This window comes from Podarcis raffonei, chromosome 7, assembly GCF_027172205.1.
Source record: "Podarcis raffonei isolate rPodRaf1 chromosome 7, rPodRaf1.pri, whole genome shotgun sequence".
Lineage (NCBI taxonomy): Eukaryota > Metazoa > Chordata > Lepidosauria > Squamata > Lacertidae > Podarcis > Podarcis raffonei.
Genome location: NC_070608.1, coordinates 45,233,661 through 45,252,329, shown reverse-complemented (window position 1 = coordinate 45,252,329; position 18,669 = coordinate 45,233,661). Strand labels below are relative to the sequence as shown.

Below are 18,669 nucleotides of genomic sequence, written 5' to 3'. Positions count from 1 at the left end.
CAATGCACATCAGAGGAGTTGCATGGCAGGACACTTCTTAAAGCTGGAAAAGACTGTCCAAACTGGTCCAATAAGCATTAGGGTGCTAGGAATAGGCAGAAGTGAGTACATACATACATACTGCAAATAATCCAATATAAATTGTTGGGTACATTTACTATTCTACCGCACCTTGTGCAAACTGAGTTTATATGATCATTTTAACAGGGAAGAAAAGTTGGCCGTGAGTTTAACACTATTATCCCTCCTCTGGTGAAGAATTACTTTATATACAAACCCACATCCATGTTTTGAAGGTTAGGTTTTGATTGTACTTCACAAAATTTGACAAATTGGATGTATTAAAAAGAATTGACAGGTAAGGAGAGAATCATCATACGGAGATGAAAATTCCTTCCATGATGGTATAAACTCACCCTTAAACTACCAAACAATCTTAAAAATTATGATACTGGAAAAGAATATATGCCTCTGCCTTTCCTTCCCAGGTACATATTAAGAAACCCTGGACATTAACATTCAAGGTCTATTTAAATAAGAATAACACTCCCCCCCCCCCAATAAATAAAAACCCAAAATCAGAATAGTCAATTTGGGCAAGCTGGAAAGCCGACAGAATTCTAATAAGAGGACCAAATTCATATTTCGAGTATCACTAATTTATAGGAACTGGAAACAATTTTAAGCCTTAAAATGCAAAGCCAAACATGTTAGGAAAGCAAGCAAAAAAAGTATCAGAAAAGATCAAACCTGGGTCCCTGGGCCACTGGCTGACTTTTAAAAAGAGACAAAACATAATGCAACTTACAGCAACAATAAGACATTTGAATGAGCAAACCATGAAGGAAAGTGTAGAGTCTAGTGCCTGTTGGAAGCTAGCTCATGTCCCCTACTTTGCATAAGTATTTTTATGAAGGCAACATTTGGAAGTTTGTGTAAAAGCTATTCTGCACAGACTGCTCAGTAGCTTCTGACCGAAGAATACACAATGACACTCCCAAGTCTGGAGCCAGAGGAAACTTTCAGAAGCTTCTAAAGTTTTAATTCCTAACGTACAGCTTAGTTTGTTCTCAGTATAGAGGTACTTGATTTCTAAATAGAAACCATGTCTGGCAGCAATAGGACAAAAAGTATCTGGGAAAAAGTTCCTGATGATGAATATTCAAACTGGCAGCTGAGCTTGGAGGAAAGTGTCAGTTTCTCATTCTGTTTCCTTAAACTACGTTCCTGGGACTCAAAACCAGCATGAGCAAATGTGTATGCTTCCCCTTCCCCCTGAAAAGCTCGTACTGCAAGTACCTTGCAGGAGGGACCAAGAGCATCTGACTTTCTGTGGTTGCAGCAGAGCCTTTCCCAGTCTGCTGCCCTCCATAGACTGGGCTCCAACTCCAGTGTGGAGTCAGCCCCAACCAGGATGGGAATTTGTCAAACCACAGCAAGATGCCTCCCAGAAGAATCTGCACGGCACACAACAGTTTTCACCAGAGTACTATGGTACCCAGCATTATGGCAAGTTATCACACGGGGTGCAATTTCTAGCAATTCTCTGCATAATGTTTGTAACATATGGTAGGCATTTAGGAGCACTGAGCAATTCCATGTAAAAATACAACTTCTGTAGAAATAAATGCATAATTCAAAGTAAAGCAATAATACAGCATGTTATCCATCTGTCTCTTTACAAGGAGTTCACTGTGATAATAGTATAATATACAGGAGTCACGGTCCACCATTCACTCTGTTCACATTCTCTGTTCACAGTTAAAACATAGGACCGGAATTCTAAAAGGGCATTTACTGTTTTTGTTTTTTAAAAACAACCTCACAATCTCCCTGCTAAAAATGTAGAGTGGGGCAAGGAAAAGGAATAATCCCTGCAACGGGGAAAAACACTTCCACTGGGAATCCATTCTGTCCCTGTTCACACCAACGCACTTGGCTCTTTGCCAGGGATAATAAAAGTAGCCCAGAACACAGTCAAGCATTCATGTCCCATTAAAATCAACAATGTATCATTGTCCTAGCTACCCACTGATTTTTAAAAAAAGACTTACTTGTCCCAATTCTGATTTTTACTACACACTGACCAATGCAGTAGAAAGTTTGCATTTCTGAAACTGATATGATTCAATGCACTGTCCTATTCAGAGGCTGGAAGACCCTGCTGTTGCCTTCTGTGAGAAAGGTAAGGTCTGGGAGGTAGTTTGACTCATTTAGAAAATTAGTACCATGTGGCAGGCCTCGTTTCCCACACTGACTACTGATGTGCCTTAAAGCAGCTTGTATTGCAAAACCTTGCCCCTTATCTTGCATTAAACATGCAATTTCACAATTTATTTTTACAAGCCAGAAACCTTTGTCATTCGTAAATTCAGCTGTTTTGTTTCAGAAGCAATTCATCCCATCACATTCTTTGCACAATAGTCTAGGGTTATTTGGGTTCATTGACCTGTTTGCAAAGCAACTGAAACATCCTGCTGAATTTAATTATACTGAAGAAACATAATTTGGGCTATCAAGCCTCTTAGCCTGCCTGATATATACAGTACTTTCTTCTTTTAGGAAAACCTAGATGAACTCCTATTGAAATGTTTTGATTTGTTTTTATCCCTATTTAGCAGTCTTTAAATCTCCCAATTATGAGATTTCTGGCTGAACTATTTTTTTAAAAAAAATACAGCCACTAGAGCAACTGAATATTTAATACATGATTACTTTGGTGTTCTACCATTATAAAGCACAAAATTGAATCACTTTTAAATACTGACACTATCTATCCTGTCAGTATAACATCTGCGTAAAAAGACCAGAATGTGAGGTATAAGCTGCCAAAATTTTAAATGCAACCTAATAAAAAGAACAACAGTTCAAAAAATTTCTTTGGAGTCATTTTTCCAGTTTTAGAAAGTGTTGCTTACTGGCAAATAATAATAAAAGGTATTTTAGAGTTCTATTTTGGGGGACTGAAATGGCTTCACAACCATTGTTATTTGTGAACATGCCCACAATAAAGGTATGTGAATTAATGTGCTCTACACTCAGTATTTTCTACCATTATGAAAGAAACACTCATGGAATATTAAATGTGGCAAAGAAACAGTCTATTTGACATATTACTGCATTCTGTATTTGGCACCAAAATCACCTTGTTTGGACTGTGTATACAAGAGTGTGTGTCTGCTTCCTTCAAGTTGCTATAATGTTGTGTGTACTTTACAAGCACAATAATCAAGTTCAATATGTTTTTACAATCAGAAGTTGTGGTTTAAATGCCTTTTTAAGAATGGGAGTGTAGGCTGCATTTCACAAGGTAGCTTTGCAGCCCTATCATTCAACTTGCCCTGAGACACATTTCAAAACCAACTTAAATTGCAAGGATTATAAAAAAACCTTAACACTAGGCTGTCCATGTATGTATGTATGTTCACACAGATGCATGTACGTTCATAGGCAATGCATGTCTTTTACAATGAGGAATGCAGACCTCATGTTTTCATGGAATATGGGTGGAAGTATTACATGTGTACTGTGTTTGCTAGAGGTATGCATCTATTGGAGACTCAAGTGGAAAAGCACACCGATTAGTGCCGAGACTTAAGAATTGCACAAAAAACACAAACCCACTCTGAGCTTGAAGCTACTTCACAAGTTCAAAATGCAGACTCGTTGCATTTATTGGATATGAATTCCAAATTTTAAACTTCAAGACAGAATTGTACCAAAATTCTATTCCATCAGACTTCTTCGCAATTGTAATCCCACTCCTGTCCCAGAATCATTTAACTTGCTTGGGATACAACAGAGTATTCAACGGGAGAGTTTCCAAGTCTGCCTACCCTTAATGTTTTCAATCAAACACTGCTAGAGAGACACAGGAGGTCAAAAGTACCCTTCTTTCTAAATTCCCCTGGGACCAGCTACAAATTACTTCTGAGTCCCCACTGCTGGCCTAAAAATGCTAGGGATTTTCATTGTGGCTCTACTGGAAATAATTTGTTTACCTCACTCATAAGTCTTAATTCCACTTCTGAAATACAAGGGGCTACTGCTAAACCTAAGTGCTTTTAAAAGCTTTAACATGAGCAAAACATCTAGTGAGTAATGACTGAAATTAGCAGAAGTAAGTAGTTAAATCACTGTTGTAAAATATAAGACCTCTTTTGAAAATGATGGTGCAGTGAGTTTTCAGACTATGAGCAATTTGAAATGGCAAAGTACTGCAGCACATAAGCAGTGGACATGTGTCGTATTGCCAGGCACTCCCAAGTATGCAGACATTTGAAAAGAGAGTTAGAAAAAACATTTGTAAACTATTAAATCAAGTGCTTTAGCCCCCAGTTTACTGACCTTGTCTTCCAGTCTTCCTCTGACTTTGACCTGTTTTTACGAGCAGCTCTTTGTTTTTCTTCAAGCCTCTTCTTTTCTTCACTTGCTACATCTACCAAGAGACAGACAGAGAAAAGGCTGGATCCAACTGAAACATACAGAAGAATACTCCCAATAGCTGGAATAGTGCTATGTCAGTGACAGGGGTAGCATTTTAATGCCGTTTTGGTTGGCACAACTAGAATCTTGAGATTTTTGTGCAGTGGTGTGAACTGGTAGATAATTCAAACACCAGCTTCACTGTAATATTTCCCATGCTCCCAAATAATGGGACTAACTAAGAAATGATGTAACATAACAGACATGTAAGGTACATTAACTAAGGGCATGAGAAAACAGGACTTCACCTTCCTCTTATCCCCACCTATAGCACCTCTCATGCCTTCCAACTCTGCTTCAGAAGGTGTCCCCCCCCCAAGCCCCCAGAGCAGATTTTGAGGGTGTACAAAAGGCTTCCACAGGGGAGGTGAAGTCATGGGAGCAAAGCAATAGTGTTATGTGCAGTGATAGTGTTGGATGCAACCCTGACACTGCAGCATTTTCACATATTCTTTGCTTCTGTAAATTTACATTGGAAATCAACTGAAATTTGTTAATATGAGTTTGCATTTGTGTAAAGGAAAGTCTGAGTAATTTTGATGGCATTGCTACAAAATCAGAAACCAGCTCCTGATAAAAGTTGACACTGTGAGAAAGGACAAGCTCATATTTATAAGGCATAAATTTTCATTTATATAAAATCAATGACAAAACTGAGAACCATTGCACAAGGAGGAGCTGCCTTGCTAGCTGTAGAAGGGGAATGTCAGATGTAAATATTCTCAAAAAGTTAGCATCCGATTACTATTTATATCACTAACAGGCATTCCTTTGCAAGGGACTATGTAAAATTTGATTGCTAAAACAAATCTATACATGAAAATTGTATGTCCTATAAAATGAAGCATTTGGATATAGATTTTTTAAAAAATAAAAAAATTCAGCTAGCCCTTTAAATTACCTATGTCACCATTTTCCATAGCTCTTATATCTGGCCTTAGCCTGCAGTCCGTTTTAGGAATAACACTTTCCATTTCTTCATCCAATTCATTCAAAGCCATAGCAAAAGTAGTGAAGTTGTACATCTGAAAAACAACAAAGAGTTTTTTGAATGTTCTTTTATATGAGCAAGTACCAGCTGTTAATAGGCTTATACATTCTCAGAGGAAGTATCCAACTGAGTTTCTCAAGGGATCAGTCTTGGGGCCTTTTATTCAATGTTTTCATTACAGTGACCTTGGGGAAAGGAGTATGTTCATGAAATGAACAGGTATCATCAAATTATCTAAGTGGCCAAGATGGGATTTTGTGCAGGACGAACTAGAAGACTTCAAGAACTGGAATGGGATCAATGGAAAAGGATCAATGTCAACATAACAGAAAGTGTTAAGCTGCATGATGAAGGACAGGTTTGTTTTATTTGCTCATCAATTGGAACAACAGGCAAGGGAATATTTCAGAACTCGGATCACCACAAGATGATTATGGGGTGTATAGGCTCCAATGTGATTGCAAACATTTACTAGTATTAAATACTGAGGATTTAATAGGGGTATGGATTAATTGAATCTAACTGATATCCAACTCTCCATGTTAAATAGATAGAATTCTAATTGGGTCTAAAGAGCAAAAAAAGAGGAAGACAAGTTTTTTGACAAGTATGCCACAAATCCAAGTATACAATATATATATTCTAACATGCGCTGCGGTATATGTGTCAAGGAAGCAAGAGTCTAAAGTTTATATTCTGTCATAAAAGTTCTCAGGGAGGATCCTAATACTCAAAAAAATATTACACTGGCAGTAGAAATCCTAAATTTTGTTTCAAGAACAAAACTATAATTCTACTAATACACATCCCTTGTGCTAGTGATACAGAAGCACTGGATCCTGCCTTGTGTCTAGGTAGGAAGGGGGTAGCCTTGCTCATGTTTGCTATGGAAAGAGAAAAGGCTAACTAAACCTTAAGTGTTTTATCAAAAAAAAATGTACACTGATAAGGATAATCCTGTCTTTTACAAATGTTACACACAGTAACGGAGGTGCTAAGAGGTTGAGGAAGGTACAGCGAGAGGATCAAATTTAACTGCCAGACACCTAATTGTAACCTGAATTTTGTTTTCCTGAAATGGAGGCACGAGCTGGTGGAAAGTTATCCATATTCTCTCCTCTCTTCACGTACATACCCTTTAACCCAGGCGACATGAGATAGACCTCACTCTTACATATACAAAGAAATGCAAATTCATGCAGCACATGTGCATGGGACAAAGCAACACACTGACAAAATGCAGTGTCTTGGTCAAGGTTCCTCACCTGTGTTGAATTAGAAGGCCTTGGGGCTATCCTCCATAACAACACACTTCCAGGTATAACACACACACTTTCACAATCTGGCAAGGGTATCTCATCTGGTTCATCAGAATTGCCCATCTAGAAGAAGAAAGTAAAATGAAAAACAAGAACCTGCAAACTAGCTCTAGTAGTTAAAAGAGGCAGCAGAATTAGGCACAGATGGAATATATATATCATATATCTATATATATCATCTATATACAGTGGTACCTCGGGTTAGATACGCTTCAGGTTACATACGCTTCAGGTTACAGACTTGGCTAACCCAGAAATAGTACCTCGGGTTAAGAGCTTTGCTTCAGGATGAGAACAGAAATCGGGCAGCAGCAGCGTGGCTGCAGCAGGAGGTGCCATTAGCTAAAGTGGTGCTTCAGGTTAAGAACAGTTTAAGGTTAAGAACGGACTACTGGAATGAATTAAGTACTGAACCCGAGGTACCACTGTATATCTATATATATCTCCAACCTTTCAAAAAACAAATAGACGTATTTACAGATACATGGTCAAAATGGAGACCATTTTGGACAACATGGGAGTTAACATTTAATAATTCCCAAATACTCTGCACAAGGAGAGGGAGGGAGAAATCATTTTCAGACATGTCACTTGTTTGAACCACCCTGGAACATTCATAGGCAATAAAGAATTCCATGTCAGCAGGTGAGTAAGATGGCAGGTGAGGGATGGAGCGATCTGTCCCCTACTCTGCTTGCCCACTTTCTTTCTGTGCTGGATGGAGAAGAAGGCATGCACTGCCCTCTGCAGCCAGCACAAAACCAAGTTGGCTGGTGAAGGAGGAATGGAGAGAAGGCTTTGTTTCTTACTGATCTGCCTAATAAGCAGCTTAGCAGAATCACATTTCCTCTCCACAGGCTAGTAAGATACCTGGCCTTATATACAAGCCTGCATTAGAAAACGTATGCTTCAATGAAAAGGTGTTCTAGAAACACATGCTAGATTCGGAATAACCTAGTTTTTATTTTAGGATCTTGAGAAATGCAGCAAAACCAGCCTGCATACAGAATGCTACACTAAGATGAATGTTGTCAAAAGGTTCATGTGGATACTTTTCAGCCCCATTAAGGCACAAGTGAGCCATCTGTTGGCCACCTCCTATGGCGCAACACCACAAGCTTGAGGGGAGAGAGAGAACATGTATCCTACCCACTTATTGCTTTGGTCAGTCCATTGCCCCATTATGCAGCCCCTCACTACCCCCCAAGGTAATGTGTCCTTCATCCCAAAACTGATGCCTAGTCCTCCGTTAAATAGTGATGATTTCCCAAAATGCTCCCCAGGTGGTCGTACCATCCAGGCATCAACAAGACCTGCTTAAATAAGTTAATGCTTCATGTGCTTTCCAACTACACCCATAGTCCCAGTGGTGTGATAACCAACCAATCATGTAAATGACAGGGGCAAATATTAATGGTATAGGTACTATGGATATACGACTGAATTATCTCTTGACCTGCCCCGCTTGTGAACTTTTTGCTGACAGTTGGCAACAGAAAGCTGGACAAGAGGGTAACCTCTGACCCTCCAGAAGTTGCTGGACTACAATTCCCATCATCTCGGACCACTGGTCATTCTGGCTCTGACTGATGGGAATCGAATCCAACAACGTATGGAGGACAGCAGGCTCCCCCCACACACCCTGAGACAAACCTTTGATCTGATCAAGTCAATTCCTTGGTGTGTTTTTTTATTTTAAAAAATTCCAGTTCATATGCAATTGGGGGCAGGGGAAATAAATGTGCAGACTGCCTGGGGGAAACAAAATAACTGTCTACATCTTTTATGTTTGAGTGTATGCAAATTTACAAAACCATAGATTGTTAAAAGGAAGAAATTGCCAGGAGCAAAGCTTTGTTGTGTTGTTTTCTTTTTCTCCCCTTCAACCATGCATGTCTCTTCCCTTTCCTGTTTCTTAATTGGCTTTTTAAACCTTCTTTACTGTTCTATGTCCTGTGCGCCAGCTTTATTGGATCTTAGTGTGAGATAAAGATTGTGGCCCAAGCTATTCAATTCTCCTTTTGAGCATGTGAAGCCAGAACTTTCTAGAAGGGACCTGGAAGTATCTCAGCTTCAAATCCTTGCCATGAATAAATCTGCTATTATCCAATTATCCAGTTCCATCTTCCTTGTAAACTCCACGTATCTACAAGCCAAAGCAAGGCTCCATATATTTAAGCATTTTGTATTTTGCACCACAGCAGCAGCCATCTTCTGCATAACCAGAGTTTGCTAGTAAGACAAGAGGCATATACGAATGGTATGTTTTTCTTGTTTGCTCTTCCTGTCCTCCTGGGCCCTTCACAGGGCTGCCTCTCAAAGACTGCAGTAGATCTCTAGAGCCTTTCCATACTCCTGATAATAAGCAAAGTAAGCTGCATTACAGGTAGCGATTCATGTGAATCACTACTGGAGCATTCTGAAATTATAAACATTAAGAGTGTACCAGAATTGGTATCTCACACACACAAACTAAGGGAAAGATCCAACCAAAATTAAACATGTGCTAAAATGTCTCCCAACCTTAGTTGCAACAATCCCTATGTTTTGGTGAGTAAAAATTAGTTTATTTTCACTTTGAATAATTTGAAGGTCTTTAAAAAGGTATGAGCTCCTTCCATGGGGCTGATCAACCCAAGAGCAGGCGCCACAATTTGCAATTGTGTGTACAAAGCCACACACACACACCCCTTACAAAAAGAGAGAGAATCCCACAAACTTTTCATGGCAGCCTGCCTCTCCCGCAATTTGATGTTGTCTGCAAAAATCAATCCAAGGACAGGATACAACATCACCAATGTGATGAAGTTTAAAGAGCTTTTGTCTATTGAAAGCATTTTTTATATACCTCTACAATTACAGGACTACAAGATGCTGCCATCTCCATAAAAACAAGAAATAGGCTTGCTTTGGACCATTAATCAAAGTTTAATCCACCATAGGTTATGATGCCAGGAACATATGTCAGACCTGAAAACACCTCCCCTAAAGGTGTTTACTGTAAAGATTCTAATATAATAATAATAATAATAATAATAATAATAATAATAATAATAATTTTATTTATGCCCTGCCCTTCTGGCTGGTTTTCCCTCAGCCATTTCCTCGTTTTATAAACCATGGTTTATGGAGCTCTGCAAGATTGTCCAAACTGGGTCACATTGTGAACTAGGCATGCAAAGTCCAAAGGAGAAGAAAAAAATATTTTCAGGATTTTTAAAGCACTGAGGAAAACAGGATGGCTGCATAAATCCTTTCAAATCATGCACAATACCACCAGGTATTTAGATGAGGACATTTTTACTGCTGTTAGTTTTAAACACACATCACTGTTACCAAGTTATGTTTTAATATCAATACCTGCTTGTTGTTTTTCTTCTCTTCTGTGTTCTTCTTGTCATTCTTTTTGTAAGCTTCAAATGTTGCAAGATCAACGCTATACAAACACTCAGTCCATTTTCCATAGAGTGCACAAAGTTTCTTTTTGCTGTCAAAGAGCCCCCCACAAAACAAACAAATTAAGGAACAGCAGAAGTACTGACTAATTATAATACTCAGGTTCATACTCTTAACCACTGGCCTTCAATTGGTTGCTTGGGACTCAATACTGGGTCACAGCATGACCAAATATAGGTTGCAACAGCATCTCTTACCACCATAGAAACAGATGGTAGAAAATTAAGAAATGGGTTCTCAATGCATGTTTGAGTTTAAAGGTGGGTCCTTGATCTGAAAAGGCTGAATGAAGACTAAGGCTCTAAACAGAAGTTAAGACAGTAAATGCTCAACTCACAGAAGCTAATGAACATCTAAGGTGTAGGGGACATTTTTCAGATCCAAAGGAAGCATTATTCTCTCACAAAATTGCATGCCACTGGTGAGCAGGGACAGAGACAAAAGAAGGAAACACGAAGAATGTGACTCTTGCCTTTGTACAGTGGGCTGCATTCTAACTATGCAGAAGTCAGAGGTTCATACACGAGTCTCTCTCCATCCAGGCAGGCAAGGGGCTTTATCACAGTTAAGACCACATTCTAGCCAGCCCAAAGCACTCAAGGAAATGGGAGCAGGGCCAGTGAGGGGGGTGACCTGAACAAACGTCTGAGGACAAGAGAGGTAGCCTGGAGGGCCAAATCTGCCCCCTAGGACCTGAGGCTTCTCATCCCTAGTTATGCAACATAATTTAGGCTAATAGCATTTCAGCATTTTTGTGAAAAATAAAAATGAATGATCTGCCATCTGCTTTAGAAATATAAGCAGAGAGGCTTGCTTACCTTTTATCCTGAATGTAACCTTCCACTTTGTGCAACTCCTTCCCAAAAAGGCCACAGGGCTTGAAGTTTAACATGCATTTTTCACCAGTTCTGTGGGGGCAGAAAATTAAATTTAACTCTCATAATTAACACTTTCACATCAAATACTGGCTAAGCCATTTAAAGTACTTCAAGCATGCAAGCTCTAGCTCCTGTAGCGTTCAACATAATATATGTACTATATCTGCCTTGGGTTTATGAGCTTTACTACTAAGGAGATACTCTGAAAGCGTTAAAGGAAAAAAGAAGCCCTGATCCAATATAAATTAAATACACTGGATCTCTGACCACTGCAAGAGTAACATAATACTCCCTTAAGCACTCTTTCTCCAGGAACATTTTGGATCTGAGTGATGCAGAGCAGTGCTATTCATGTTGCCTGACAACACTGATTATGCTTTTAATGTTTTCTTATGCATTGGAATTAAGAATGCATTTTATATCTGTTACAGTATGAGCATGCCACACTTTCAAGCTAAGAAGCAAGTTAAGACTTCCAGCTTACTTGTGATTGGTTATTTCCATATTCCCATACTGCTCAATCCAAAGCTTGCCCACAATAATATTATGCACACAGCATGTAGGATTTGTCCATGTGTATGCTTCATTATGTCTGAAAGGAAGCAAAGAGAATAAGCTCTTAGATTCACAAAACAAAAGTCATCAGAACATGCCTTTAGGTCAAAATCTTTCACGGTGCAAGGAAGCGTAAGCTGACGATTACTTTTCGCTCTCACAATTTTGTAGGCTTTAGCAAATCTTGGCCAGTCAGTCCTACCTTAACTCTCTCCCCATCTCCTGGCCAGATGAATCTAGGTTTCAGGCATGCACCGTGAAAGTCTCCTATCCTAAATTGACTTGGGAATCTCTCAAACACATTTAAGACAATCCCAGAATAGCCAATTCTTCTGCACAGGTTTCAAAGACAGGGACTTCAGCAGCTGACCTTGCCTAAGCTCAGTCAAATACCATACTTACAGATGTAGCTCAGTCCACCTGAACTATGACAAGGAAAGAGCTCTGCCCATATCAGATGAGCACACCCATCCTCTGGTTCTCAAAGCTCTGACAGCCAGACCTGTGCAGTTTACCTTCCTTCCTTTTACTTATATACCATGCCTGCTTGGTTCCATCTACAATTGGGGAGGGAGTGTTCAGCTTTAAGGATAGAACAGTGGCTCCCCAAACGTTTTTTTCACAGACCACTTGAAAATTGGTAAGCACCTTGGCTGAGTACTTAATGCTTTTTCCATCTGTCTTAGCAAATGTAATGCTTTATTAAAGATGCTGTATAATTTTCTAATTGTATTTGCATTGTTTTTTTAAAATTTCCTGTATATTGTATTTGATTTTAATCCATAGCATTTAAACTGTAATACAATCAAATACAATGTAAGAAATAAGAGAAGCAATTAAAATACAGTTAAAAATCAGCATTTAACATGATGGGTATGCTGTCTCCCAAGTTCCCCAACACAACACAGACCACCTGAACAACCACATTTTGGGAACCCCCAGTATACATTATACAACACTGCGGTTTACATGCCACTTGCTTTTTGCCTAAGGCAGCTAAAAAGGTATCACATAGATCAACTTACTCAAGAAGTTTCAAAGTTATTATCCCTTTGGGTTCTGCTTCAACACTCTTTCCCCAGAACTTTAGTTTAGGATAAATAGAACCATGAAACACAAAGTCATTGCTCAGTCCTTCAGCATAAAAAGCACTGATTGGTGGGTGATGACTAACTTGCTCCGAGATGAGTCTGAATCCAAGGTCCTCTCTAAACATGGAAAGAAAGTGACAGTTGAGTGATATTTGCAGTTTCTCTACAAAAGGGGATAAAATGAGGCATTGCCACATCAGCTTTGTACATTAAAAAAGAATCAATGAACAAAATCTTAAATATCTGACATTAACTTTCAATTCTCAATGAGCCAGCCAGTTAAACTGCACTGTGAGTTTGTTACCTGACCAGTTCATACGTCTCTCCAAGTAATGGGTTGAATGGCTTTCCTGTACGTTCCCACTGAGAGGCAACGGCTGAGACAGCAAATGCAGCTACACACTGTTGAAAAAGCAATTTGCACTCATATTTATGTTTGTTTAAAGCAGAAAATCGTACCAATTATTTTGTGTGGGTTTTTTTTAAAGCACTAACTCTCATAAAGAGGTAAGCATTCAAGTAGTTAAGTAGAATGAAAACATGTAACGAGGAAAAAGTCAATTACAACCACCCACTTTAAAAATAGAAAAACCAAAGAGTTAAGCAGTACTGCTTAATGCCAACCTAACAGCTCTGATATTCAATAGCTGGAGGCAAAATTACTTTTATTTCATGCACAACAATGTGCACAACAGTGTTTTAGATGTTGTCATAATAAGCAGCTCTCTTTATCTACCTGCATGAAAGAGTATGCAACATTCAGAGAACACCAGATGCATTTATTTTGAGTAGAGTACCTGCATTCTTTCGACCGGGTCCAAAAGCGAACTGGCCTTATGAATTAAGTATGTATGCTCCATATATTCTGTCAGTCGCTGTAGGAAACTCAGTGGCTCGTTAAAAATTACTGGCATAGTGATCTTCGACAGCTCCTAGCAGAGTGTTAAAAGCATTTATTAAAAATGTTTACATATACTATTGTGCATTGCCAACATTATGACTGGTATATGTCTTATCATAAAATACAGCTGGTACATATTGGGGAAGGTAGAGGGTGATATGAAAGGAATGTGGGGGGCAGGAACCCTGCCTCCCTTTTAAACAAGAGCCCATACAGCATAGAATGGGTAGAGTACTGAAGTTGTATCAGGGAAACCTGGTTTCAAATTTCCACTAAGCCATGAAACTCACAAAACAATTCCTAGTCCCTCACTCACTCTAATCTACATCACAGGGTGGCTGCGATGATAAAATGGGCAAGGGAAAGGACCACCCTAAGCTTGAGAAAATTACTAAACCACAAATCATGAAAAGAGTTGAAAGAAGGCTGATTTACAGTGAGCTGAAATTACACTTAGAAGGCATTAATGCAAAAGGGCCGGTATTAATTAAGCTGTAATTATTTTATTGTTAATTATTAATTACAATATTAATTATTAATCACAGCATTAATTTATAAAGTACCTAACAGGCACTGTATAAGAAATAAAAAACCTAACAAGCTTTACCTGCAGGCTACAAACCAGAATTGATTCCCCCAACTTAGTTTCTTCCAGATGTTTTGGACAAGAACTTGCATCATCCCTGACCATTGCTCATGCTGGCTGCAGCTGATAAAAGCTTGCCACACTTTTGTGACATTTGATTTTATATAAGACACACACCCATTTACTTCCGAAATGCATGCATACATCAGTCAGTCCTTAATTATTTTATTCAAAAGCCAGGTTGGGGGGGAGGGATCAATAATCTATTACTACACATTTACTATAAAGACTATGATTAAGCTTTTTATTTGAAGCTATGTTTCACCTACCATTCCAATGCACTTTCTTAAGATGCTCCAAATACTGAAATCATTTCTGGAAAACATTGGAGAAGGCAAGCTTGTCCTAGATGGGGGGGTGGGGGTGGGGTGGGGGCAAGAGACCAAGTTCATTAGACCTGAATAATATACTTCTAGTTTAAGTATTTGCAGAATGAAGAGTGTATGTAATACTGACAGAACAGAAACCTGTCTAACAACAGCCAACTGGTCTCCCAACCCTCAATTTTTCTATTCAAATAGGGCTCATGATACATCACTGATCACAAACCAGTTATGTACCTCAATATAAACCACCCAAATGTGCTGCATAGTAGCAATAAAGATAATGCAACTTTGGTTGGGTAACCAATTCAGACAAACTGTTTTGTCACACAGGTAGTTGAGAAGATCTGTCCTCAAATATAAAAGTATGAATAATTATACTAAATTTGGGTCTATGTAAGGCATTGTCATACATTTAATTAAGAACTACAGTACTTAAGGTTAAACAGCCCAGTATTCTGTATGAGTAACCACAGCTCAATTTGTAAAAGCAATTTTTAAAAAACAGGACTTTAAGAAAAGATGTGCACCTGTGTAAACATATTTCTGAAGCACGAGAGGTGGGTGGGTGACATCCCACTTAATTCTGGACACTTGGTAAAGGCATTAAGTGTGTTAAGGATCCTACCTTTGGGTGGGAGAAGCCTGTTCCATTTCTTTACTATGCAACTGCTTCCCCTAGTATCATACAATTCAGTTGAGTGATGAAGTTGACTAGATTAGACTAGAAGCTGTCTGTGATCCAGACAAATTCACACCTAAGGAAGACTGTTCTGAACGGTGGGATATTATCTGGATGGCTCTCTCTTACTTTGTCCCTGCCCCAAATATACATTAAGCTGCCTTTTTTTAAAAAAAGCTCAAAAACCAGTTCTAACAATGCCAAGAAAGAATGACTTTTCATGGTTGTCATCCAATGTGTTCCCGCAACAGTCACGCTAGAATGTAGATGGGTATTGCAGCAGGTGCTAGTCATGCCTCTGTAAGAATACCGTGAGAATTATTGCTTGAAGCAAAAAAGCCTACAAAACCAGTTTGACAAGAGCCCATAATGGAACAGGAAAAATGAACATGCATTATCACTGGAAGTAACTGTTCTACAATGCCACTGTCCAACTCCCTGAAAGATTATCCTTGTACAAAGCCTGTACTACAGCACCTTTTGGCACCAGATGCGTCTTCATTCCGCCAACAACAGAAAATACAAATGTTTTTACACTTGTATTATATATATTTTTTAAATCCCACCACCCACCACAACCACCAACTTAATTGCAAGTGGTTAGCTTTTAATCCTACATCTTAATCAAACTCACTAGAAGGGCTATTAACCTATCTCACAGGGTTGTGAGATTAAAGTAAGCAAAAATATCTGGTAACCTGCCAAAAGCTCTTATGGCAGGAAGACCTAACTTGTATTTATCCAGTTCTAATGGTGCAAAATACATTATTAATTTCTACATCAGGCCAACATAAACTCAGTGAATTCCCCCAACCCCCCAACCCCCAATAAAGCACTGTTAGCATGCAAGTCAGCACGAAAAATTGAATATTTTAATGGAACAATTTTAAGCTAGGTGGCCTTTAATATACTTGTGCACCAAAGAGATGCTGTCTTTCCAAGCATAATTTGCTCTTTTTTTAGTCACCAGACCTGGGGAATCCCAGTCCAAATATGTTCCTTCTTCCAGTATTAAATAAGTGTGATCTTTGTTTTTTAAAGTAACACAAAACACAACCCTACAGGTGCACTTGCTTCGTGTTATGATTTTCCTCAAAAGAACACCAAAATGAATAATCTGTATATCACTAAAAACACTTGACATTTTGTAACCGGGTGTTTTACCCTTATAGTAAGAAACACAATTGGAGAAAATTGTTCTTCACTTTCCTGAGAACAGTCATCCTGGGAGTAGTGAGTTCAATCCTCATGCTATATGGAGACTGTTCAAAATAAATCTCTGCCTGCCATGAACAAAATCCTGTCCAAGTCTCTGAAAATAGTCCCTCTGAAAATTTCACAGTGTTGCTTCAACCTCCCTGAGCCCAACAGGAAGTCAGCTGGCAGACTCCTGTCATTGTAAAGTTGTTTTCCTGGATTTACTACTTATTTTGAATGTACTTCTCTACTCAACAAACTCTTTCCAAGGCTCCACTAAACAGATCCAGCCTGGTGCACTGGACTCCCAAAGTCTTTCCTCTTTTATTTTCCCTCCTTAGAGGAGACATGTTTTTGTGGCATCCTGGGCCACACTTGGTAGGGAGAAGCCGAAAGCTGGGAAATCCACAAGGTTGCTTTGAACCTCCCCTTCAGATATTTTTCTGACTCCTATGGCACTTGTCAGCAGCAAGTGAGCTTCCCCAGTACCACAGCCTTTAGGAATTCCAAGGGCATCTCTACTAAGCAGGTTGGTCACTCAGCTCAAAGCCTTATAATTCACTCCCACAAGACTTGGGCCCTGCTTGTGGACTTCCCAAAGGCATTTGGTTGGAGACTGTGAGAACAGCATGCTGGACTAGATGGGTATCTGTGTCCTGATCCAGTGGGTTTTATTTTGTTAAGTCTTTAGCTTCCTTTCACAATGCATTCTTTTTCCCCTCTCCCCTCTAATTACGGTATTGCGAGCTTAGCCTTATTTCTGAGAATGCTGCCCAGTCAAGAAAGAGGTCAGCAATGTCTTACGCTGACAGTTTTCTCTGGTATCATGAATGAGCAACTGTCTGTCCCTGTCTCTATGTTCTCTTTTTATATTAAATTTTATTTTATTAGTTTTCCATACATTTATACCACATTAACAATTTACATTAAACTTTTCGGTTTTTTGACTTCCTTCGGCTTCTCTGCCAATCATTCAAATTCTAATTTTTTTAAATACACATTTCCAAATTTTAGTATTGCCTTTATACCTACCCCCCTCTTATATTTTGCTTTTTTACAATATTTCTTATTCTGTTACAGGGCTTCTTTAAATGCCACTAACGTTATTCCGTTATCACTTATACATTCCCAGTATTCTGCTAATTTTCTCCAGTCCTCGATGAATTTTTGATCTCTGTCTCTATGTTCTCAAACTACACAGCTCAGTTCCTGCCTGTGTACACCACTAAGGATATGCATGTTCAAATATTAGTGTTTCATTATTTTGTAGCACAAGAGAAGGCAAGCCCACAGAAAGAGAAAGCAAATGCAGCGGAAAGTTGACAGAGAAGTTGGTTTTCTGTAACTTTCCATCAAGATTAATGCTAGATTGTACAAAATTGAAGGGGAAAGGAAACAACTGCACCCCAATAGTGAAGGTGGCTATTAAGCAAAACTTTGTGGGCGAGGAACACAATTGCATAGAAATAGAATAAAATGCTCTCAGCCACCATTCAAAATTTAATAGTAACATTATTTGGGAATACCATTCAATGCTTCCCATGTTACATGCTGCATTAGCCACATCTACACTACGTATTTCAAAACCAGTTTACCCATCAGGGCTTTCCCCCAAAGAACTCTGTGAAGATACCCAAAGCAGTCCATGTCCCTTTATACAGCAATAGTTCAGGGCTCACTGGGTGGAAGCCATGAAGGTTAAAACAAGTTGACATTTAAAGTATAGACATAAATATCACTTGTGAAACAGTAATGTGCTTAAGTTATATTTAGGGGACTTCTCTATCTGCCCACCCCCACCCCCTTTAATAATTTTTACACCCCCACCCCCACCCCGGCTAAGCTAAGAGTACTATATCTGGGAAGTAGTGGTCCCTTCACAGGACAGGCCTGCATCCAGATAACATTTTGACTCCACTTGATGGGAGACAGGAAGGCCCCGTTATTAAGGCAAGTGCACAGTCCAGGATATCTGAAAAAGAATTCACAAGTGAGACAGAAGTCTTCAATTTCAGAAAAGAAAACACTTGCATGACTCTAAAGCTCCTTAACAATATGCCTCCCTATACTTCTTTGCAACTATCATCAGCAACCAGCATTTATTACTTACTCCAGTGAAAAAGATCAGTTAAAAAAAAAGATTGT

The 18,669-nt window shown here is 39.0% G+C and overlaps 1 protein-coding gene across 9 annotated transcripts in view; it reads right to left on the bottom strand.

Moving 5' to 3' along the window:
* Positions 1 to 18,669, bottom strand: part of OSBPL1A (oxysterol binding protein like 1A) — a 158,326-nt gene that overhangs the window by 2,625 nt on the left and 137,032 nt on the right. For 8 of the 9 annotated variants that reach the window (XM_053396366.1, XM_053396367.1, XM_053396363.1 and 5 more), the window contains 11 exons: positions 14,592 to 14,667; positions 13,573 to 13,707; positions 13,080 to 13,177; positions 12,710 to 12,892; positions 11,614 to 11,721; positions 11,070 to 11,159; positions 10,156 to 10,282; positions 6,742 to 6,858; positions 5,387 to 5,510; positions 4,348 to 4,438; positions 751 to 774 (listed from right to left, as the gene is read on the bottom strand). In XM_053396366.1, coding sequence (XP_053252341.1) covers positions 751 to 774; positions 4,348 to 4,438; positions 5,387 to 5,510; positions 6,742 to 6,858; positions 10,156 to 10,282; positions 11,070 to 11,159; positions 11,614 to 11,721; positions 12,710 to 12,892; positions 13,080 to 13,177; positions 13,573 to 13,707; positions 14,592 to 14,667 — 1,173 coding nt within the window. The remainder of the gene's footprint in view (positions 1 to 750; positions 775 to 4,347; positions 4,439 to 5,386; positions 5,511 to 6,741; positions 6,859 to 10,155; positions 10,283 to 11,069; positions 11,160 to 11,613; positions 11,722 to 12,709; positions 12,893 to 13,079; positions 13,178 to 13,572; positions 13,708 to 14,591; positions 14,668 to 18,669) is intronic. The other variant, XM_053396364.1, reaches the window with a different exon arrangement.